Here is a 24,064-nt window from a genome sequence, read left to right as displayed (position 1 = left end):
AGTAATCGGCTTGTACCGATTCATTTTTACACCCTTAGTGACAAAGCAAATAAGTCTAATATCTAATAATATATTTCATTATTAATTATTAAAGTATATTTTTCTGCAACATAGGAGCCAATAAAATAAACAGGTTGACAAAACAGTTCTTGGCCTGCAATTTTGACATGACAGCTCAAGATAATTAGCAAAGATCAGGACAAAGGTGCAAATAAGGCAATTATTTGTACTTTTTGCCAGTTAAATATATCCATCCATCCATGTTCTACAGTTTGTCTCTATCGGGGTCACGGGGGGTTCTGGAGCCTATCTCAGCTGCATTTGGGCGGTAGGCGGGGTACACCCTGGACAAGTCGCCACCTCATCACAGGGCCAACACAGATAGACAGACAACATTCACACTCACATTCACACACTAGGGCCAATTTAGTGTTGCCAATCAACCTATCCCCAGGTGCATGTCTTTGGAGGTGGGAGGAAGCCGGAGTACCCAAAGGGGAACCCACGCAGTCACGGGGAGAACATGCTAACTGCACACAGAAAGATTCCAAGCACAAATCGAACCCAGAACCTTTTACATGTGACATAAAATACCTCATCTAGTTGTCTGTTTACATTGGGACCAAATAGGCAGTTGCCTTAAATATCGTAATGTGCAGTCTTGCTCCCTACATGAATGGAGTGGACCATGATCAGTTGTTACCTTCGCGAGGTGTGTCGGTTAGTTAGCAACAAAGCTCGATAAAATACAGGCGGATTTTGATGAAACTTTTAGGAAATGTCAGATTTGGGATAAGGAACAAGTGATTTCATTTTGGGGGTGATTTGGATCCTTTTTATTATATCACGAGGCTGCAACTTCTCTGTGTGTGTATGCTAGCAGCCCCACCTCCACCCACAGAGACAAAGAAAGTGGATGAAGAAGAGGGTTTATTTCATTTCGCTCTGCAACAATGTGCTTATGAGCAGATTTCAATTAAACTTCCAGGAAATATGAAACACAATATAAGATTTTGGGGGTGATCTGAATCACGTCTGGATTTAGGATTTTTTTCAAGGTTTCTTTACTATTGGGAGATGGGATGGTCATGCACTCTGAGTGCTTTATTTTGTGACATCCCTTTTTGTTGAAATTATCATTATTATTATTGACTGTGACAAACATCTCCCTATTTTTCCACTTGTTGGGAACAATAAATGCACAAACCAAAATTAAATAGAAATGGGACATTCAGGGATTTTCGCCAATTTGAGCTAATATTAATCTCCAGGTCAAGACAGGAGTGAAGTTGCAGGACTGACCTGGTTAAAGTTGCGCTCCACCACCGATCCAACACACAGAACCTGAGACTGAGGTCCTGCAGTCTTAATGTCCTGCAAATTCTGCTCACGGATCTATAAAAACATAACAATCACAATTAATATGGACTTACAGGAATGTAAAGAGCCTCCGATCAGAGGTACAGTACCTTATTCCTCATCTCCAGCACTTCTTTTGGATTGGTGTTCATCGGGATGAACTGATTGGCGACAGCGGCCTGTCGCATTCCGTCTTCTTTAGTCCACTGTGTGAATGCCACAAAAATAAGTTAGCACAAATAGAAACAACAGTACAGGAAACCAAAACAACAGAAAATATATATACACACACAAACTTGTATGCAGGCTTCACAATACAAAAATCATGCTCAACTGAAAGAGGACAAAGGGGGATGTCATGAAAAATTGTGAAACGATAGATGAAGACTAGTTTGAATGATTCCTTATGAACTTTGAATGGGCATTAGTCTCTCATGCCAATGGTTTATGACAGCTAATGCATCATTAATAGACGCCCTGCCCAATAAGGTATCCTATGTATTGGCCACTTGAAAAAAAAAAAAACACCATACCCAAATTATTGACACATTTACCTCTACTGTGACTAAAAATACCTGTGGCGTGTGTCACAATAGATGTCATTACACCAACTCACAACCCCTACAAAGCATCTATAAAGCTGAAGTTTACAGTTGCGCTGCTGTATGGTACATTATGTAGTATTCTGGATAGTTATTTATTTGAGAAGAAAAAAAAAAAAATTTCTGTCTTGTAATGCGAATGTGTCAAACTCCAAGCCCGGGTGCTGCGCGCCACAGCATTTTATGGGGCTTGCGGAAAGCTGGAAAAAATAAAAGCACTTTCTGGCAAAATATATTTGTTCTTTCAATTTTAACATAAAATGTACTGCATTCAAATGTTCTGCAATTTAATATTATCTGAACATGCAACCAGATGTGCCAAGCATTCATTTAGTGGACGGCTATCACAAATAAATAAAGATACCTAAAAAATCTGCTTGTCACCTTGACTTAAAATTTCAAAGCATACTGGTCAATCTGTAAAAAATATAATAAAAAATAGTTTCCCATGCAAACTGCACAACAAGGCTATTACGGTACACGTTATATTATATACGTTATATTCATGGTTACAAGCAGCCCTCTGAGGGCAGCCATAATTGCGACATGGCCCTCGATAAAATAAAGTTTACCACCCCTGCTGTACAAATAAAGGACTTAAGTCTAACGGACGCCTGGTGAAAATCATGGATTAGGCCAGCTAAGTTCCTCAAAGTAATTTGTTCAACGGATAACGTTACTTCCGAAAGCCCTACAAAGTACTTCACAAAATACACAATATAATTATGTATTTTCTTCAAAGCCCTGAACTATAATTGCTCCAATTGACACCAAGTGTGTGGTCTATAAAAGCAAATGGGTCTAATTAGCGACATTAACAGCAACGTTGGCAGATGGCAGTAGCTGCAAGAAGTGTCACGAGTGAAATGTAGTTGTGTTACTTTTGACACAATGTTTTCAATGAACTTATCAGCGATATTAATGCGGACTTCGCAGTTTGCTCATTACCGCTATCACAACTGGTTGTGTTGCTGCTGAGTTGTGCAATAAAGTGAAAACATTCAGAAACAAAAAAAACTCTCTCCAATTAGCAGCTGCTTCCAATTAACGTCCTCTTTGCGGTTTAGGTAAATAAAGACCTTTCTAATAATTAGTAATACATATTAGTTTGTACAGTGTATTGTAACAACCCATGAGAACATTGATGCATCATCTGACGTCTTTTTGAAATTAAAACCCAAACACAAAGCAAGAGCTTGAGGTGAGGACAGAAAGAGTGATGGGGTGAGGAAGTGTGAGGTGATTGAGGCTTCCGAAGCAGGGATGGCAGTGAGGGATGAGCCGGCATCACCAGAGCCACAGTCAAACTGGTAATGCTCAGTGTTGCTTCCATACAACTGGTTTCATTTAAACAGAAAGATGAAGAATGAGCAGCAGGTGAAGATAGAAATCCAGCTTCCATGCAAGAATGATTCATTTCCTTTTGTAAGAGTGACTGCTCATGACTTGCATTGACTCTGGCACTGAATGAGGGGTTTTGGGGTGTAGGAAGCTGGGGTCAGGTTTGGTTGAATATGGAGATGAACATGTATAAATGATGACATACTCACTGAGAAAGAGCCTCACAACACAACATCTCCTACTTTTCCAACAGGAGATAATAATTGGTCAGGTCAATTTTTTTTCTTTTTTTTTTCTGCCAATCATGCTTGTGTAAAAAAAATATATTTCAAAAAGCAAAAACAGCATAAGTGGAGGAAATTGCCACCAAAAACAAATTTAATTGCAAAAGATAATTTCAAGCGGCTTAAATCGGTCTTTAGATGCAAAAACATTTTTATAGTAATTAGAAGTGTCACCCTCCACAAGTATGCAAGCAATTTAGCCTTTAAATAACCAAGCCAGGGGAAAAAGAGAGTTAAAAGAAGTGTGTTGCAGAGTGGTGAGCACCGCTGGAGGATTTGTGCCACACCCCTGCTGCTCGCTCTTCTGGGAAAAACATCCACACCAACAATGCATTTCACTACTAGACATGCAGTGGGGCATGCTGCGGGGCAGCTGGTCGGCCATCAGGAGACATCGGAGGACCGGGAGGGGAAAAAATCACTATCTAGCCACAGAGTGCCCATATGTATAAAGATAATGAAGAAATAATAATGATGCATTACCCTATTAAAAAGGTTCAAAAACAAGATATGTACATTTCTATTGCCTGATTGTGTACATGTATTTATTCTATGTTGAGAAATAACAGGCACTGGCACGAAATTAGCAACTTTGCCAACTCATTTTTATAAATAAATGTTAGTTATTAATTAATTTGGAGTTTTACAAACAACTGAATTATGATATAGCTGCCAGGTGCACATATGTCCCCAATACACACCCGATATAAACCCTATGTTCCATTAGAGCCAATCAGAAGACGTAAAAAAGAAACTTCCGGAAAAAGCACAATAACAAAAAAATTTTTTAAAAAAATAAACAAATTGAGGAAAAGAGGATTCATTCTTGAGTAGTGAAATTAAATAAGTAAAATAAGTCAATAAAGTAAACAAGTACATTAAAATTCAACAATTTGGGGGGAAAGTGGCACTATTGCTAAAAAAATATGTTTTAGAATATCTTTGAGGAGCCTTAATTATGTTTGCAAGCCAAATGTATTCAAAACTAAAAAAATCAAATCCATTATACTGATTGTAATCAGACAAGGGGACATTTAATGTACACTCTATATATATATATATATATATATATATATATATATATATATATATATATATATATATATATATATATATATATATATATATATATATATATATATATATATATATATATATACCATTTTTGTAATAATTATGAGATATTCAGTTCAATACGGATTATAGAAAATTGGAAAATAAGTGAGATAAATGTTTTATGTACTGTTATGCAATAGTTTCCATCCTGCAATAAATGGGGATTTTCTCCTGGTAGACCCATGGCTCAAGAGGCCAACCACTTGCCGCCAACAAGTAGCTATAAATATGTATACTATGAACAATAAGGTAGGCACAGACCAAGCAGTTGGTTATACAGCTTGGCACGCAGACACCGGACGAGAGAGACTGCAGCAAGGGTTTGACGTGATCGTGTGTTATGTTCGTCCACACCTTAGGCTTCGACTTGGGGCTGCCACCGTCGGGCCCGTCTTCGTAGGGATCGTCGGGTCGGGCGCCGGCATTGAGCCAGCGGGTCTTGTCGGGCTGGCCGCGCTGGAAGCTGTGTTTCAGTGGGGAGCGCGCGCCCGAGTCGCTGTCCTCCCCGTAAGTATAACCAGCGTGGGTGGAGTGAGCGTTCTCCATGTCACTGTACTTTTTACCTTTGTCCCGCAGTGCTGGACAGCGGTAAGGATAGCCGGTCCTGTAGCCCTGAAGAGGTGAAAGGAGCGGAGCCACAGCTTTAGATGATGTTTGTCAGTGGTTGATGCAGCAAAATCGACACTGACCCAAATAATTTCAATAATTTCCCCAATAGGACAGAATCTGAAAAAGACAGGCAACTTCTCCCCGAGCAAGTTAAAGCTTTTCTTCCTGTCACTCACACATACCAAACCAAACGTCGTTATTTCACTGACATTGAAAACATGATTAGGGTCAGCGTATACTTGGGCCAGTGTGGTATTCAGCGCCTTTAAACCTAAAAAAGGTATACGTACCAGGTTGTCGAGCATTCTCATTAGAGCCTCAAACTCTTGCTCCCCGACTTGCCACTTGGGCTGCGCAGGGTAGCCTTCGCCGGGAGGCTCAGGAATGCGTGAACGAGACTTGTACTTCCCCGGGTCGAGCATGATCAAATTATCTGGTCCTCCAGCGCTGGCCAGTGTTCGCACCTGGAGATATAGAATTCAAGATAGATGAGATACATATTCCACTGCACTGGATTTTTAAGTGGGTAATCAATAATAGTAGGACAAAATATTGATTGCAATGTATGCCATTCCTACCTGTAATGATACAGTATTGATATATCAACATTAGGTATATTAATACTTTCCAATGTCGAAGTATCTACAGTTATTCACTGAGGATGCATTTACAGTCACACAAACTTTTAGAAAATAAATATTCTATAAAAACAATATAATATAAACACATCAGCAGCAGCTTTTCCATATTTTCATGGATAAATGTGCGCCACTTAGATATCATTTTATCATTTTTGGCTGGCATTAGATTCCTTCTGCTTCAGTATGGTGCAGACTGGCAATGATACACTCAATTTGCTTTGCCAAGTTGGCGGCACGCTCATCGTGTTTTTGATGATTTTTTTTTAATCCAATAAATATCCTCCACTTCTTCTTAGCACTGTCCTTCACACCTGTCTTCCTTTTTCATGGTTGGAAAACAAAGTTATGTCAATCTTTAGCCATAAACTAATGCTAGCGAGTAAGACCAGATGTTTTGGTCAGCTTTTACAGGGTTCCCTGTAGGATTTGCTATGCCAACTAATGGTGGGGATGCTTGTAACTCAAATTTTTGCTTGCAACTTCAAAATGAGCTGAGAGACCCCTCTTGTCTTAAAACACTCTGGAGTTGGGGCTCTTTTAAGTTGAGGTACCACTGTATTCAATACCATCAGCGCCAATCTGTGTCCCCTACCTGAATCTCACAGGCAGTGACCAGGTTGTGGATGTAATAGTAGGCTTCCTCGACTGTTTCACCCACTGATACCAAGCCGTGGTTCCTCAAGATGAGCACCTTTGAAGCACCATAGAAGGATCAGGAATTGGGAATCAATATCTGACCACATGAAGAAGACGTGTCTCTCACACATACACACAATGAGTTAGTACCTTGCTTTTTGGACCTATGTTTTTCTGGATAAGTGCGTTTTCTTCGTCATCCACCAGTATGCCTTGGTAGTCATGGTAGGCCACCTCGCCAACAGACAACGCCTCGGGGGAGATGGGCAACAGGCCACATTTCATGGCCGACACCTACCGTCAAAAAATTCAAGGACATTAAGTGCTTACTGAGGAACAAAAAGCTCCAATGTGGTTTTTGCAGCTCCCAGTTTACAACCTGATTCTACACTTGCTGGATCAGATTAAATGCCAAATTGCCTCTGGGCTACTGCTTGTGACGTGAGCAGGCTAATGCAAGCCCACCCACAATTTGGAGCTAAAAGTGAGTGTTCCAAAATGGGCTGTAACTAGTTAGAAAACAAGCGTGACTATTTTGGGGGAATTTTTTAGGTCAAGAAATATAATAAAAGTGTCAATGTTGTCAGCATTAGAGGGGCCTTTTTAAAGGGGAAGTGGGTTTTTTTGGAATTCTGCCTTTTGTTCACAATCCTTATGAGAGACAAGAAAAACTAAGGTTTTTTTTTTTTTGCATTTTTAATTTGTAATAATCAGCTTGTCCTAGGTGGCTAGCAATGCAGCGAATGGGATCAATCCATTCGGCCTCTAAATCACTTTGAAATTGCATCCAATAACCGCCAACAATATAACAACCAAGCTGTAGCAACATTGTTATTGTAAGAGCGAACACTAAGGAACTATTTTTGTAGCGTAGTAACTCATCATTTTGCGACGGCATGCTACGGCATTAGCCGTAAGCTAGCTTCTGCATCAACAGCTGAATGGCTTTTGAGTTTGTAATACACAACACAATGCGAAAGGACACCAATCTACCGACTAAAAAACATCCATCCATCTATTTTCTACCGCTTGTCCCTTTTAGTATCTGTGAAGTATTAGCCTACATTTCATGTTGTCTTTGTACATCGACAGTGTATGTAGTTGTAATAACAAACATGATGTGCTGCATGTATCATAATCAATATTAAAGTGATTCACTTGATAGACAGTTCTGTGTCTGGTCCAGCTGGCCGGGGACATTTTTTTCCGGTTTAGTTTGGGTAAGCGCGCCATTTATGTCGGCATAAATTGGATCCAAGTTCCACAATTTTTCAGCACCAACCTCACTCGCTCAGCTTCCGTCTGCTCCAACATGTCACCATCTGTTTGTACTCGCTTCAATAAGCAGCAGTTCGTCCTCCGTATATTCAGGTTCAAAAAGATAAGGCTGTGAATCCTCATTTGTCCAAAAATAGTTGTCTTTGTTGTCTGTTACAAAGTCTGCCATGATTAGAACACGCACGCGTTTGTGTCCGGAAGTAGGAACACACATTTGTTGCCGAAAGTCGGAAACAGAAATAAATGCGCTGAGGAAATAACTTACGGTAATGCATAAAATGACCAAAATATGGTGAATATTCTACATATTGTTATGAACGTGTGTGTAAATACATTATATAGAGACTTGCAGTGTGCATATAAACCATTGATGGAGGGGTTTGAAGTTGTTTTTTGAGAGCTTTGAAGCCTACGATGGTGCCTCCCATTAGCTGAATCTTGCAAGTGTTTATCATCTATAGAATCTTTAAAAAAAATAAAAAAATAAAAAAATAAAAGACGTGTGTATGTTCTTGTTCCTAATAGTGGATGTAAACGATAGGCAAAAGTGCAGTTCCCCTTTAAGTCTTAAAAGGGGTCATATTATGATTTTTTCTACATTTATAACACTTCATTGTGGTCAACATTTTGCATAGATTATGTTTAACTGACTATTTTTAAGCGGCTTTCTGACGGTCTCTTCAAGATGCACCATTTCGAGGTTGGTGTTATTTACATGCCTTCACTTCGAATGAGTCTTATTTCCGCCATCTTTGTTGAAGTTTTTAGCACTTCCATAGCGCGTCTACTGACAGATTTAGGTCCGAACTATATGCTACTTCGTATCAGAAATGACAACATCGGAGGATGCAATTCCATGTACAAGCCAGTCTTCCCCAAAACAAGAGGATAGCGGAAAAAAATGAACTTATTGAGTACAATGCCGGACTACAATGGCGGACCCGTGCAGACCTCTTTGGGTAAATTTCTACCACATATGGAGATATCCGCCGACGTCACCAATTGGAAAAACGTTGGAAAAATCGTCTCGTTTCTCCGAAGTACGAAAGAAGGCAACAGCAGGTACCAATAGGTCAGAAACGTTTTGCATAGAAGGGCCCCTTTAAAACAATGACAACATATTGTACTCCACTACTTGGAAGCGACCATAATAAGGAGCAATTTAAACCAAAACAGAACAAAACCATTTTTTAAGTGTACCATAAATGCAGTACAGTACAGCATATATTTACAACATATACCTGTTACCTGCTCAGTGGCCTTGTGGTTAGAGTGTACGCCCTGACACTAGAAGGTCGAGTCATACCAAAGACTATAAAAATGGGACCCATTGCCTCCCTGCTTGGCACTCAGCATCAAGGGTTGGAATTGGGGCTTAAATCACCAAATGATTGCCCAGCGCAGCCACCGCTGCTGCTCACTGCTTCCCTCACCTCCCAGGGGGTGAACATGGAGATGGGTCATATGCAAGATAATTTCACCACACCTAGTGTGTGTGTGACTATCGTTGGGACTTTAACTTTAATACTGGTAAAAAACGATGGAGCGAGGTTTCCAAAGTTGCTGAAGTAAGCATGAAAATAACATTTGGTACCTTACAGGTAGGTTTTTTTTTTTTTTTTTTTAGATACGAGGACATGTTAACAAGTGGACAGACTATAGTTACTTTATTTTGTGCATTAATGATTCTTATCTTTAAACAAAGGATTTAATGATGGACGAAACTAACTTTCTTAATTAATTTCTCCTAAATCAGGTATAAAAGGCATGATTGTTGATACGTACGGCTGCCCCTGCAGACGTGTGTATATGGACAATGCACTTGACGTCAGGCCGTGAGGCATAGATGGCAGAGTGGAGGTTGAAGCCGGCCTGGTTAACACCAAGGTTGGTGCTTCCCCGGTCCACAATCTCACCTTGATGGTCTATCTTCACCTGGAGGGCAAAAAAAGTTATTTAGTGAGCGGGAAAACCAAAACATCCATAACAAGAGATCAGGACAGATTCATACCAGGCTGGAAGCGGTGACTTCACTGTACAGGAGCCCAAAAGGCACAATAAGGAAGCTGTCCTGGTCTGAGTTCACCCTAACCTGGAAGACAGGAAGTAAGATTATAAGGAACCTAGCTCAAACTGAGCAGAAGTAATCAAGGTTTTTCCTATGAATTATCTTACTGTGAGATGGTTGTAGATGAGCTGCGACCAGCCAAATAAATCGGTGAGTCGGTAGAACGCCGCCAGTTTGCAGCGAAGAATCTTCTCACCTTTGTCATACGAAATGGAGTCAGAACCACGCAAATCATTCACCGGAGTCACCATCCCCAAACCTGAGAAGAGAAAAGAAGAGGTGTCAGTGTGCAGATGGTGTACATACAGATACAGAAAACTGTGGCATGCCACATGTTCATTCATTCGCCACCCCCTTACTCATGTTGAGCGCCGCCATTCCTCCCTGTGGTGCAGCGGGATACATGGAAGGCATGCTGGTAGTCATGAAGTCAGCAATCTGCTGCAGGGCCAACAGGCTTGTGGGCGTTTTGCCCTTTTTCAGCTGATCCTGGATCATTGTCTCCAGCTCATCGCAGAACGCCTGCAACATAAAACCACTCATTTTGTAAAACCAGAAATAATAATAAATAAATGAAAACAGGTCGTTCCTAAAAAGCCCTTTCATGAGCGCATTGTTGTCAAATCATAATGTTCTTCTTAGATATTACTAGCATGGTTTTTCCACGCATACAATAGACTTATCAAAATAATGGCAACAATGGTGCATTTGTGTTGAACAGTTTGTCAGAGTCACACTGCTGTTGAGGAATAAAGTGGAGCTAACATGTGATTATTTGGAAGGCTGTCGCTTTTCACGCTGGCATAAACACTTTGGCTTTAAAAGTAGAACATGATTTTCAGTCCAAAGTTCAGCCCCGGGTCATTTGTGGCCAGCAGCCTGTTTTTATTTGCGTATTGGTAAAATAAATGAAGCATGGCCCGCATATGAATATTAGGAGGGAATAAAAAGGCCACACTGGAAAAAAATAAAAAAGATAAACTATTTAATGTTTAAACAAATATTATCAATAATGCATCATACAAAACATTTCATGTTTATTTCTTCAAACTAGTCTTGCAAAAAAATTAAATGCTATCTTTTTAGAAAAGCACACTAGAAACAATAAAACAAAACAAAATTATTACGCCTCATTGTTAAAAAGGCGTACATTTTGAAGTCTAAAACTGCACTTTTTGGGGAATTTTGCCCACCGTTTGCAATCATTATGAGAGACGAGAACACCCGCCTTTGTTTTAGGATGCTAAAGATGAAGAAAACGCTTGAAAGATGCGGCTAATGGGAGTAGCCGTTGTAGCCTTCAAAGCCCTGTAAAAAAAACTTCAAAACCCTCCAACGTTTTTTATATACACACTGCAAGTATATATAATGTGTCAGCGGTCACCAACCTTTGCGAGCCCAAGATCCCTGGTGTACCCCTGCGTCAACTATGATGTATTTTTTATATGCACACGTGCGCACGCCTGTGAAGTGAAAACCATTTCAGGTGACTACCTCTTGAAGCTCATAGAGAGAATGCCAAGAGTGTGCAAAGCAGTAATCAGAGCAAAGGGTGGCTATTTTGAAGAAACTAGAATATAAACCATGTTTTCAGTGATTTCACCTTTTTTGTTAAGTACATAACTCCACATGTGTTCATTCATAGTTTTGATGCCTTCAGTGACAATCTACAATAGTCATTAAAATAAAGAAAACGCATTAAATGAGAAGGTGTGTCCAAACTTTTGGCTTGTACTGTATATCAAACCAACATAACAAGGGGGTAAAATACCAAATACCAGACGGTTAGTATTACCGTTTGAATATTTAATTACCGAAAAACACTCATTTATCAATGCATTTTAGGCAACACTGCTTACTTCCTGAAAAAGTAAGCGACACAGTCTAACGGCGCATGCGCACTAGCGCCGTTAGACTTTAGAAAAAATGGCGGCAACTACGCAGACTTTGCTCGAGAAATTTGCTCTGGAGATGTTTCCTCCCAGTAAACGCAGCCGATTGATTCGATTCACTCGCTTTTACTTCCGTGGAGTCTCGGATTGCGTTCAGAGCGCGCTGCTGTTATTAGATGACAGGTGTGGACAGAATGGGACAGACACATTTGTCCCACACAAAGTATATCTTGGAGGAGAAAAATATTTGATGTTGCAGTTTCATTTTGAACTCTGCTGGGACAGAGTTACCATGCAGCAGGCATTGTGTCAGAAACGTTGCCACAACTTGTTTAAAAAGTATTTGGGTTTGTTTACTGGGATGCTCTCTTGTCCTTTATTTAACTGCTAACTTTGTCAGTGTTCCAATAACATCAATACTAGCTCAAATGTTTGTCATCTTATCGAATTGAACGCAAGCTGTTGTCCGTGAGCAACAAAGATTGTGTATTGGATGTGAGAGGTGTCACTCCTGTTTATTTTTGTTGGCCAAACTGTTCCATTGAACCCCATGGTGTTGGAGAAGAACAAAGCTTGTTTATTAGACTTAATCTTCTTACAACATTTGTTACTTTAATAACCACTCATGAGACATAGCGTTTTGTTAATAATAGCTTGGTGCGCCACATCTGGTCTGACTGTGCTAACAAATTAACGGTTTTAAAAAAGTACCTTACACAAGCATAATGTACCCAAAGCACTTATTGATACATTTTCACAATTATTATGCTCTGACCTAAAATACTAGTCAATATTGTCCAAAGACGTATTGCGCCAATACATGTGAGAGATTTTGCATTTAATTAATAAACATTTTATAAAATGTTATTTGACAAAAAAGCACACACTTTGTAATGGTAAAATAAGTGTAAAAGGTAAAACATGGAACTAAAAAAAAAAAAAAAGGTAAACATAACAGAATTGTATTGTTTTTTATATGGTTATTGTTATTTCCATTTATTGTAATTACTATTATTTTACTTGTTGTGGTTTGTTACTAATTTGTATCCAAACTATATTTAAAGTGGAGTTTTGGTGGTACAATAAATACTCCTGTTTTTAAAATAATGAATAATCGTGTAATTCATCGTGATTTCAATATAAATCAAAATAATTGTGATTATAATTTTTGCCATAATCGTCCAGCCCTACTACAAACTCAAAAGCAATTTGCATACTGACGTAGAAGCTTAAGCTTAACTTAATTTACGGCTCATACCGTAGCATGCCGATGTGAAAATGATTTCCTCCGTGTTCGCTCTAGCAATAACAATGTCGTTACAGTTAGTTACTATGCAGGTTACTGAACGTAAATTAAGTATTGTACATAGAGTCAGAATGGATTGTTTCCATTAGCTACATTGCTAGACACCTGGAACGAGCTGATTATTACAAATCAGAATGCATAAAAAAAACATTTGTCTTTCATAAGGATTGTGAACAACATGCAAAATTCCAAAAAAGTGCAATTCCCCTTTAAGGAAAAATATGCTTCAAAAGTCAAACAAAACTTGGAGTTTAAACCATCAAACTGTGTGACTTCAGCTCAGCAAGCATCTTTACATCAACTCTACAATTGTGTCATTTAGCTTATAATTGTTTTTAATAAACCCAATTGTGAAGGCATGAGTGGTCGTGTCACGCTTCCGCCATCCTAGTCACTGCCTTTGTGCCCCCGGGCAAGACGCTATACCCACCTGCTCCCAGTGTCCCCCACACTGGTTTAAATGTCGCTTAAAGATGTAGATAGTGGGTTTCACTATGTAAAGTCCTTTGAGTATCCAAAGAAAAAGCACTACCTAAATATAATTCAGTTCACAAAGAAGAAGTGTGATGCTAACCATAAAACTAAAAACAATGAGCAACAAAATTTAAATTAAAGCTTTTTTCTAATCAATTTAATATTTGCAGCCTTTCATCACATTGCCCTATTTTTTGCCAATAATAGGTATAAGAAAACACTCGGTGTCAGTCTCTCTACAAACAACTTCCTATTTCCTTCAACTTTAAACTATGAACCCTTTTAATTGATTGTCTTGAACTGTAGTTGCATTATACAGTGGTTAACTTCTTATTACATTTGTATGGCGGTTAATGGTAAATGGTAGTAAAAAAAATATCTGTACAGTTAATAAAAGTGTTATAATAGTGACAGTTGGAGCTTGGAATGAATTAATTCACTTTACAAGATTTCCTATGAAAGAAATTGTTATGAAATTACAACGACCTTGAAGTCAACCATCAAATACCATACAAAGCTCCCACTGACCGGGCTCTGCAGTATCATGGAGACCCTTTTCTTCTGTTCCATCATGTTGAAATCCTGCCGCAGGTCGGGCGCCATGTTCCTCTCGCGCTGGTACTCGGGGCTGCTCTCGTCTACACGGTCAAAGTAGCGCTCCTTGTGAGGGGCGGTGGCGGGAGGGTGGGCCGTCACCACGGCGGCACCTGAGTCGCCGTTCATCCTGGGCTGGCCTCCTGTACCATGGAGAGAAAACAAACATAATGAATTGTCATGGAGCTTAAAATAATATGACACATACTATATTTTCCGGACTATAAGCCGCTACTTTTTTTTACTAACGCTTTGAACCCTGCGGTTTATAAAACGGCGGGGCTAATTTATGTTTTTTTCCTCGCTAAAGGCCATAATGTTTGAAAAAATAGTTTTCATAAAACACTGACAGAGACAATGAAAAGTTGTGTTATTGTTTGTGCTATGACGCCATCTTCTGGATGAGTTTGCTCACTGCAGGGGCTGTAGGTTGAACGTCTACAGTATTTCTTTCTGAACCGGAAACACAAGTGCCTTTTCGTCTACTAGTCGTCCGTAGCGTTTCTACTCATATGGTTTCCTCATTCATTACTCCGAGCAAAGTTCCTAAGTTTTACAATTAAACTAAAACAATTCATACTTACTAAATGGTCACAGGTTTGATAGTAGTGTTTTTAAGCCTATTCGTACATGCTGTTGTAATGTAATCAAGCTAACGTCGTTAGCATCAGCTAATATGCTAACACGTTTACATGTGTCTGTGTTATTAACTTACAATGACATTCTTTTTGTATTGTTTCAGTTTCAGAAATGTATCAGTAAATTCACCAAAACGTCACCGTAGAGTTATTGAGTCTGTTTAGCTGATTGAAGAGCTAGCTTCCGCAGCTAGTGGGTGCATGACGATGACTTCTGTTTTGTTGGATCAGCCGTTTTACTGCCGCGTTACAGGCACTGTTTGAAAACAATTAAAAGGTATGTAATTTAACATTCACAAAATATTTCTGTGTAAATAACTAATTTCACAACATATACAGTATATCTGCTGCAGCTTATAGTCGGGTGCGGCTAATATATAGAAACAATTTTTTCCGCATAAAATTTAGTGGGTGCGGCTTATATATTTGTGTGCTCTATAGACCGTAAAATACGGCAATTCTTTAGTTAATTTATTTTCTAATTAAAACTGTATTCATATTCGTCAGAAAATGTCACTTATTGATTAAATAAACACAATATTTGAAGACTGTCACTTAGGTAAACTTGCTAATGAGTGTTATTAGGGTGTGTTAGTTGTGTATTTTGGTTACCTCATTTCGCCCTGACAAGGGAAAACATATAACAGTTGTATGCAAATGCAGACTACACGAAACCTAAAAATGTTATATCAAAGTTTATGTGTATCGATCAAAGCCAAGCATCGGGACTTCATATTCGCAAAGGCAGAATTACAAAACCAGTGAAGTTGGCACGTTGTTTAAATCCTAAATAAAAACAGAATACAATGATTTGCAAATCTTTTTCAACCTCTATTCATTGAATAGACTGTAAAGACAAGATACTTAACGTTCAAACTGGAAAACTTGGTTATTTTTTGCAAATAATAGCTCATTTGGAATCTGATGCCTGCAACATGTTTCAAAAAAGCTAGCACTAGTAGAAAAAAAAAACTGAGAAAGTTGAGGAATGCTCATCAAACACTTATTTGGAACATCCCACAGGTGAACAGGCTAATTGGGAACAGGTGGGTGCCATGATTGGGTATAAAAACATCTTCCATGAAATGCTCAGTCATTCACAAAGAAGGATGGGGCAAGGGTCACCACTTTGTGAACAAATGCATGAGCAAATTGTTTAAGAACAACATTTCTCAACCAGCTATTGCAAATAATTTAGGGATTTCTATGGTCCGTAATATCATCAAAGGTTCAGAGAATCTGGAGAAATCACTGCAAGTAAGCAGCAAGGCAAAGTGGAAAAGTGTTCTAGGGTCTGACGAGTCCATATTTCAAATTGTTTTTGGAAACTGTGGACGTCATGTCCTCCGGACCAAAGAGGAAAAGAACCATCCGGACTGTTCTAGGCGCAAAGTTCAAAAGCTAGCATCTGTGATGGTATGGGGGTGTATTAGTGCCCAAGGCATGGGTAACTTACACATATGTGAAGGCACCATTAATGCTGAAAGGTATACATACAGGTTTTGGAACAACATATGTTGCCATCCAAGCAACGTTATCATGGACACCCCTGCTTATTTCAGCAAGACAATGCCAAGCCACGTGTTACAACAGCGTGGCTTCATAGTAAAATGGTGCTAGTACTAGACTAGCCTGCCTGTAGTCCAGACCTGTCTACCATTGAAAATGTGTTGCGCAATATGAAGCCTAAAATAACATCTTAAGCTGTACATCAAGCAAGAATGGGAAAGAATTCCACTTGAAAAGCTTCAGAAATTGGTCTCCTCAGTTCCCAAACGTTTACTGAGTGTTGTTTAAAGGAAAGGCCATGAAACACAGTGGTAAAAATATCCCTGTGCCAGCTTTTTTGCAATGTGTTGCTGCCATTAAATTGTAAGTTAATGATTATTTGCAACAACAAAAAAAATTGTTTCCCGGTTCGAACATTAAATATCAGTCTATTCAATTGAATATTTGAATTGAATTGAATTATTTATATAAAACCTGCACTGTACAACATTTTGGCAGAGACATTTATGTAAGGCTTGAAAAGGGGTTGGATGAAGCAAATGCTTATAATATCTCAACCCCTCTCACTCATTCCACATAAACAATATAATACAAGAACAATACTATACAAACAAAAACAAGAAAAGCTCCTGTACACTAACAATACAATAGTACCATTGTTACTATGAGACAAGACAAGGCGAGACAAAACACACACACACACACACACACACACACACACACACACACACACACACACACACACACACACACACACACACACACACACACACACACACACACACACACACACACACACACACACACACACACACACACACACACACACACACACACACACACACACACACACAAACACAAACACTCTCTGACCATACACCTCTCTCTCATCGCTCTGTGCTAAGGGCATCACTCTCTTTCCTCCTCGTACCTCTTCATTACTTCTTTTTTAAACAGTCTTTTAAATGGAATCATGTTAGAACAGGTTTTTAACTCGTCCCCTAAGTTGTTCCACAGACTGACTCCACGCACTGAAATGCACATTGATTTTAAAGTTGTTCTAAATTTAGGAAAATATAATTTGTTTCCTCTTAGACTGTAACTATGGTGAGCACCTCTATCCTGGAATAGGATCTGTATATTGGATGGTAGAGAGTTTTGGGATGCCCTAAACATAATTTGAGCAGTTTTAAAGTTGATTACATCGTGCAGTTTAAGTTGCTTTAACTCCAAGAATAGTGTATTTGTATGATGTCTGTAGTGAACATTGGACACAATCCTAATGGCCTTTTTCTGCAGAGTGACTAAAGGCTGTAGATGAGATTCATAACAATTTCCCCAGACTTCAACACAATAGTTTAAATATGACATAATAAATGAATGATACAATAACAGTAGAGCATTGTTATTCAATAAATGACATGATCTCCTCATCATTCCAACACATTTAGCAACTTTCTTCCTCAGGTAACTTATATGAGGCTTCCATGATATATTTTCATCTATTACCACTCCTAAAAATGAATTTTGTTGAACATATTCTATTGGTGTATCATCAATAACAATCCTGATGGGTATATTACTTTTGCGATTGCTAAAGAGCATGATTTTGGTCTTTTTTAAATTCAGAGACAATTTGTTGATATTAAACCAAGTTTTTAACTTGATCATCTCCTCAGTTACAGAGGCCAGAAGTTGCTTCATGTCGTCACCTGCACATGTAATGGTTGTATCGTCAACAAAGAGGATGAACTTCAGCAGTGTTGATACTTTACATATTTCATTGATATACATTATAAATAGTGTGGGTCCTAGTATCGACCCCTGGGGGACTCCACAGGTTATGTTCATGAGTGTAGATTGATGTTGATCGATATAAGTTGAAAAGGATTTGCAAATCATTGTATTCTGTTTTTATTTACAAATTACACAACATGCCAACTTCACAGGTTTTGGGTTTTGTCTATAACACAGCCCTACTCCCTTGTAGTGAATGTAATATTATGGCAGGAGGCCAAGTCCATTGATGTACTGCTTTCAATATAATGGACCAAGCAAAGGACAGTAAAATACTGATGGGAGAACATTTACCCGAACAAGTCAGCATCGCCTGTCATCAGATGTAAATGTTACTTCCGGTCATGAGACCGCTTTACCAGCCCCTGAGAGGTTTGCCATTGATTTCCACCTCGTGTTTGATGGCATCACAACAAGACAATGCAAGTAAATCACAACAAGTGCACGTTAATAAGAAAAAAATATTATTCTGCCGAAATTAAGCAAATGTGGATCCTTATTAGAGCAATCTGGCTGACCCTGCAGATCAACATGAAGACTCTGCAAGTGCAAGCATGCAAAGTTATTAAACTTGTTCTGACAACAGGCAATCAATACTTCTGCCAAAGCCTCCATGACAACAGCAGACCATTAACAAAGCATCCAGACACTGACAGAACATTCTCTCTGTCTGTCCCATTAGTCCATTTCCAAGTCAACTTTAGTCGCCTGCTTTAGGCAGTTGTTGCGTTACTTTTAGGCCAATGTTTACTACAAACAAATGCACATCACCAACATTGATATTGCACTTTTAAAATGTGAGCATTAATCAAAATTAAAACAAAAAATCTCAGCTGTTTGCCATCACACGGATCACAGCACCCACACCCCACCGCTCTCATCCATCCATCCAATTTCTAGCTTATTCAGGGCAGAAGGCGGGGTACACCCTGGACACGTTGCCACCTCATCGCAAGGCCAAGACAGATAGACAACATTCACACTCAGTCACACACTAGGGCCAATTTAGTGTTGCCAATCAGCCTATCCCCAGGTGCATGTATTTTGCAACTATGTTTGTGTGTATTTAAAGTGCTGGACACTGCATGCAGTCCAGACTTGAACCATTTATTGAACCTTTATTAAACAATTCATTGAAGCATATAAGAATCAGAATATGAACACTATTATATATATAATCAGAATATAAATCATAGCTTTTTTAATAAAATTACTTGTTGCAGTCCTAAACCCTTGTTACTCAGTAAAATATGACTACAGATCAACTGTTATGTTTTTAGGGCCAAATACTAGTAGTCAAGGAGGCCAATAACCAATATTTGGAGCCGATATTCATTTGCAGTAAAAGTAATTTCTACAGGAATACTTTATGTCAGTTAACAGCTGGACAAGTTAGGATAGGATCTAAACTATTATACAAACATCGGGTCTGGTTCAAATATAGAGATGAGGGTCTTTAATTTGACCTGCGGTTGTACTCTGTCTCAAAGTGTTAACATGTGCTCAATGTTTCCTTACCATTATTGCTATGTTGTCTATTACCATTGTTGGTATTTTGTCTATTACCATTGTTGGTATATTTGTTATTCCTACATTGTTGATACAAATTATTGTTACAGTGTAATAATGAGTGTTACCTGTGGTAATGCCACTATGATACAACATTTGTATTATAATCCTTGAACAAAGTAACAGTGAAACTCATGTGAATAATCACTGAATGGAGAACTGGGGGTGGGATTAAATAAATTATCTTCTTCCCACTCCCTTTCAGGCAAAACTGGACAATCATGCATTACATACTATACATTACATTTTGCACTATATTAATTTATATTATTATGTGTTGTCAACTTTGTACTTTTTTTGTTATTATTTTTTATGTCATTGCCTGAAATTAAAAAAAAAAAAAAAAAAAAAAAAGTTGCTTTTTTTAACCTGATTTTTTAGGAAATGTTGGACCATTAGTAAGTATAAGAACATCCATAGTGTTGGCGTTAACGCACTTTTTGTGTCTTTTTACGCATTGAAATCAGAAAGGATGCGAATTTCCGTAAGTCTGATTTTTTACCGCCCGTTTTGCTTGTTTTTTTTTTCATTGATTATCGCTTTCCACCAGTGTTTTGTTTTGTTTATATTTGCCGGATCAAATTTTTAATTATTATTAATTATTGGTAGACTTGAAAGTAATGCACTTTCCGGTACAATTTCTTAAATTTTGATTCGCCGCAAGTTTTATCGATCATAAATACTGCATTTCCAGTATTAGGACTCCCGCGTGTTATTGTTTTCGTCATGGCGAGCAATAAACCCAAGAAGCAAAGCTTCAATGAAAAGTGGCTTCAGGAGCCACTTTTCAGCAAATGAATCACTTATGAAGATGGAAAGATGTTTTGCACGCCATGTAAACGGGCTAATAAAAAGAAAACCTTTGCAACCGGGTGCACTGATTTTCAAAGATCCAGCCTCACCAGGCACCAAGAAACATCATGTTACACCTTTCCTGCTTGTCTGCTCCCAGACCGTGGTCGAGGAGCGCAGGGGAGACGTTCCCTCCAGTGCCGATGTATTGTTGGGGGTTACACCCTCCACTTTACCCAGCAGAGGGTCCCTACAGTTCCGCTCTTTAGTCGGAATGACGAGGCCGTCGATTTGTTACAACTCTTTATTTATGTTTTCCACAAAGCCAACCGGACATCCACCATGATATTAACACTCCTGAACATGCTAGCGCTCCCTCTCCTAACTTGCCCACTCACTTACACACGTCACTCACCCCACACACTGCCCTTCTTAAAGGGGAACACACATCTTATGGCTCCATGGGCTACTAAACCCCTCCCCTTCCTCCTTCCAAGACGTGCTTGCACGTATAAAAACATCCATGATTGGTTGATTGTTTACTATGATGAGTCACGATTGGTTGAGATTAGGCCAATCAGAGGGAAGATAGGACGGGTCATGGAACCAGGAAGAAAAATCACAACAGACATCCCAAATGACGACGAGAGACTCAAAAAAGAGAAGAGGCAGCCCGATATTACCGGACATCTCTACTTAAAATCTTTTCTGTACACTTAATGCTATAATGGCAACAGTTTAAAAGCTTATTACTAATCGACATTATTTTCAATGCGAAAATGTGTTTCGACAATCGTAAAAAACGTGTCCCAAAAAGCAAATATGTTGCAAGAAATTCCGCATATGCAATGTTTCTTATACTTATGGTTGACTTTACTAAACAACTTTTGCACCCATTTATGTGAAAATTCATGAATAGTGTGGACAGATAATAGCAGTGGTGTCCAGAGATGAAAGAGGCTCTCTTCCTCTCTCTGCCTCCCACGAGTCAGAATGTGTCATCTCAAAACAACGGGCGCCCCCGGCATCACTGCCAGAACCCTCTCTCTAGTTCCCATCCTGCCTGAAAAACGTGGGCGCAGGGAGGTTTTGGCGGACCTCCAGTCCTGTTTGAGAGTGCAATCGCTATGGAGACCAAACACGTTGCCACGGAAACACAGGACAGTCTTGTGAAGATTACGGTTATGTAAGAGCAGCTGTGGCCTAAGATCACGTAGCAATCTCGTCAGCTTTTGGCACAGACGTTAGTGTACTATACACTTTGTTAGTTTTACTATACTTAAACAAGCATTTTTGATAGGAATACATACTAAATAGTAGGAAAGGAATTGGTCACAATGTCCACAGTTCGGATTTGTGACATGTTAGGTGTACATTGTTGTTATTTTTAACACCCAGAATAACATATTCCAACAATCCGCCATGACCTTTTATCAGTTGTTCTTTAAAAAAAATATTATAAGTATTTAATTAATTGCAAAGTAAACACATTGGCTTTCACACTGCACTGTCAACAAATTCAATTTTCTGCCTTTGGTACTCTTTTCCAGCGTGTGCAGCTAGACAGATAGTCAACATGAAGAAACAAGCTCCAGAAGTTTTGTTGAGTCTTGATGTTTCTACTTTTAAATTATTTTACTTCCTCTGGATTATTTCTTTACACTTCTTCCTTCATTTAGGTTAGTAAGACTGAAAATATAAACCTAAAATAAAGCACTCGGCTAAAGGCTTCGGTTTCAAATGCTGTTTGTTGTGCTGGTGACTTTGTCAAACAAACTTTGCAGCATCACTTGTTCCACGCCTGTTGTCGCTAAACCAAAGTACTGACAACACTTTTCTTTGGAACAAACGTCTTACTGTCGTTAGTGTCAGCATTCGCCATGTTTTGGTAGGTGTGCTGCTAAGGAAGTAAGGGGATGGCCCAAGCTACAGAAGCTCATGAGGTAGGAAAAAGTATGCCGGAGTGAGAGAAGAAAAAATAGATTTTTTTAAATCGTCTGCAACAAAAAACTTCAATATATCGTAAATCGCCCAGGCCTAGGTTTCTATTACTGAATTGTGACATTGATAGATAATGGGAGTGTCCAGTACATCCGGAAGTTAAGGGTAGACCACAAAAAGTGACTGACCTTCATGAATTCATCATTTACTGAGGAGACGACCATTGAAGTGTTTGACAATGTGGTCAAAAGCCTGACTTTTTATGTAAAATTAAGTACACTTTGATTTTAAATCATATCATTACGTACATTATTGCTTTGTATTTTATTTACATACATTTTGGTTAAAGAAATAGAAGCCAATACCTCTGTTTATTTACTTGGCATCAATATTTAAATATACTGACAATGAATGGTCCCAGACACGTTCCTTCTACTCACGATGAGAGCATTTTAGTCACATTCTGCGTTAAACAGTAAATACAGTTTGTATTGGCCAATTCCAAAATTCTGTCATCGCTAATAACGGGGAAATCATATGGCCCTACTTCGCCTCATGTATGACGCTCACGTATGACTAAAATCTTAACTGATTAGTAACATAAAGAAAAAACAATATCCGAGCAACACATGATGCATGTTTTCATAAACTGTTCTATACCTACTTAATAGACTTACTTTAGTACTAGTTAAATAAATGGAACTAAGAGCACAGTCTAAGCTGCTGCTGATGCACTGCCCTGTAGATTTGGGTGGTTTACGACTGCAAGGACTATCAAACTGGAAAAATCGCTGGAAAATGAACCAGCCTGGAAGAAAAAACATATTAAAGTTGACTCGTGTTTTTGACATTCACAAGATTAAACTCTGGGCAATGCATGCATGTGTACACGGTACGGTCATTTAACACCGGTTTGATCCTAAACATAGAAGACGGGTTGTTCGCAACAGGTGGCTACAGCAGGAAAACTAAAATGGGAGAGAAGAGACATAAATCTGCTGTTTAGGCATTTGTACATTTCAGTAAGTAAGGGGCACCACTGAAAGAATAGTGTTCACATGGCTGGTAACGGGTTAGAACACACCTAAAACTTCCAAAAGATATGATCTACAGCGGAGTTATGCCGATTTGATCCTCAATGCAGACACGCATTGATAAAGAAAATTAATTTGTCTAACATACCTCATTAGATTTTGAGGGTTCATAAAGCAGTTGTTCTCAACCTTTTTTCAGTGATGTACCCCCTGTGAACATTTTTTTAATTCAAGTACCCCCTAATCAGAGCAAAGCATTTTTGGTTGAAAAAAAAGAGATAAAAAAGTAAAATACAGCACTATGTCATCAGTTTCTGATTTATTAAATTGTATAACAGTGCAAAATGTTGCTCATTTGTTGTGGTCTTTCTTGAACTATTTGGAAAAAAACATAAAAATAACTAAAAACTTGTTGAAAAATAAACAAGTGATTCAATCGTAAATAAAGATTTCTACACATAGAAGTAATCATCAACTTAAAGTGCCCTCTTTGGGGATTGTAATAGAGATCCATCTGGATTCATGAACTTCATTCTAAACATTTCTTCACAAAAAAAGAAATCTTTAACATCAATATTTATGGA

At 38.7% G+C, this 24,064-nt stretch overlaps 1 protein-coding gene across 21 annotated transcripts in view; it reads right to left on the bottom strand.

The window, feature by feature from the left end:
- The window catches only part of add1 (adducin 1 (alpha)), a 66,599-nt gene that overhangs the window by 22,495 nt on the left and 20,040 nt on the right, over positions 1 to 24,064 (bottom strand). For 17 of the 21 annotated variants that reach the window (XR_009823651.1, XR_009823652.1, XR_009823655.1 and 14 more), the window contains exons 2-12: positions 14,135 to 14,343; positions 10,294 to 10,456; positions 10,042 to 10,193; positions 9,878 to 9,958; positions 9,652 to 9,801; positions 6,739 to 6,882; positions 6,545 to 6,643; positions 5,602 to 5,775; positions 4,964 to 5,314; positions 1,470 to 1,565; positions 1,303 to 1,395 (exon numbers count right to left, since the gene is read on the bottom strand). Coding sequence is in view for 16 of the 21 variants with exons in the window: in XM_062031339.1 (XP_061887323.1) it covers positions 1,303 to 1,395; positions 1,470 to 1,565; positions 4,964 to 5,314; positions 5,602 to 5,775; positions 6,545 to 6,643; positions 6,739 to 6,882; positions 9,652 to 9,801; positions 9,878 to 9,958; positions 10,042 to 10,193; positions 10,294 to 10,456; positions 14,135 to 14,329 (1,698 nt within the window). In the remaining 5 variants the exon portion in view is untranslated. The remainder of the gene's footprint in view (positions 1 to 1,302; positions 1,396 to 1,469; positions 1,566 to 4,963; positions 5,315 to 5,601; positions 5,776 to 6,544; positions 6,644 to 6,738; positions 6,883 to 9,651; positions 9,802 to 9,877; positions 9,959 to 10,041; positions 10,194 to 10,293; positions 10,457 to 14,134; positions 14,344 to 24,064) is intronic. The other 4 variants (XM_062031341.1, XM_062031342.1, XM_062031355.1 and 1 more) reach the window with 1 other exon arrangement.

The sequence above is a fragment of the Entelurus aequoreus genome, linkage group LG21 (genome assembly GCF_033978785.1).
Source record: "Entelurus aequoreus isolate RoL-2023_Sb linkage group LG21, RoL_Eaeq_v1.1, whole genome shotgun sequence".
In the NCBI taxonomy this organism is placed as follows: domain Eukaryota; kingdom Metazoa; phylum Chordata; class Actinopteri; order Syngnathiformes; family Syngnathidae; genus Entelurus; species Entelurus aequoreus.
The sequence above is the reverse complement of the archived record's forward strand: the minus strand, read 5'-3'. Positions and strand labels throughout refer to the sequence as shown.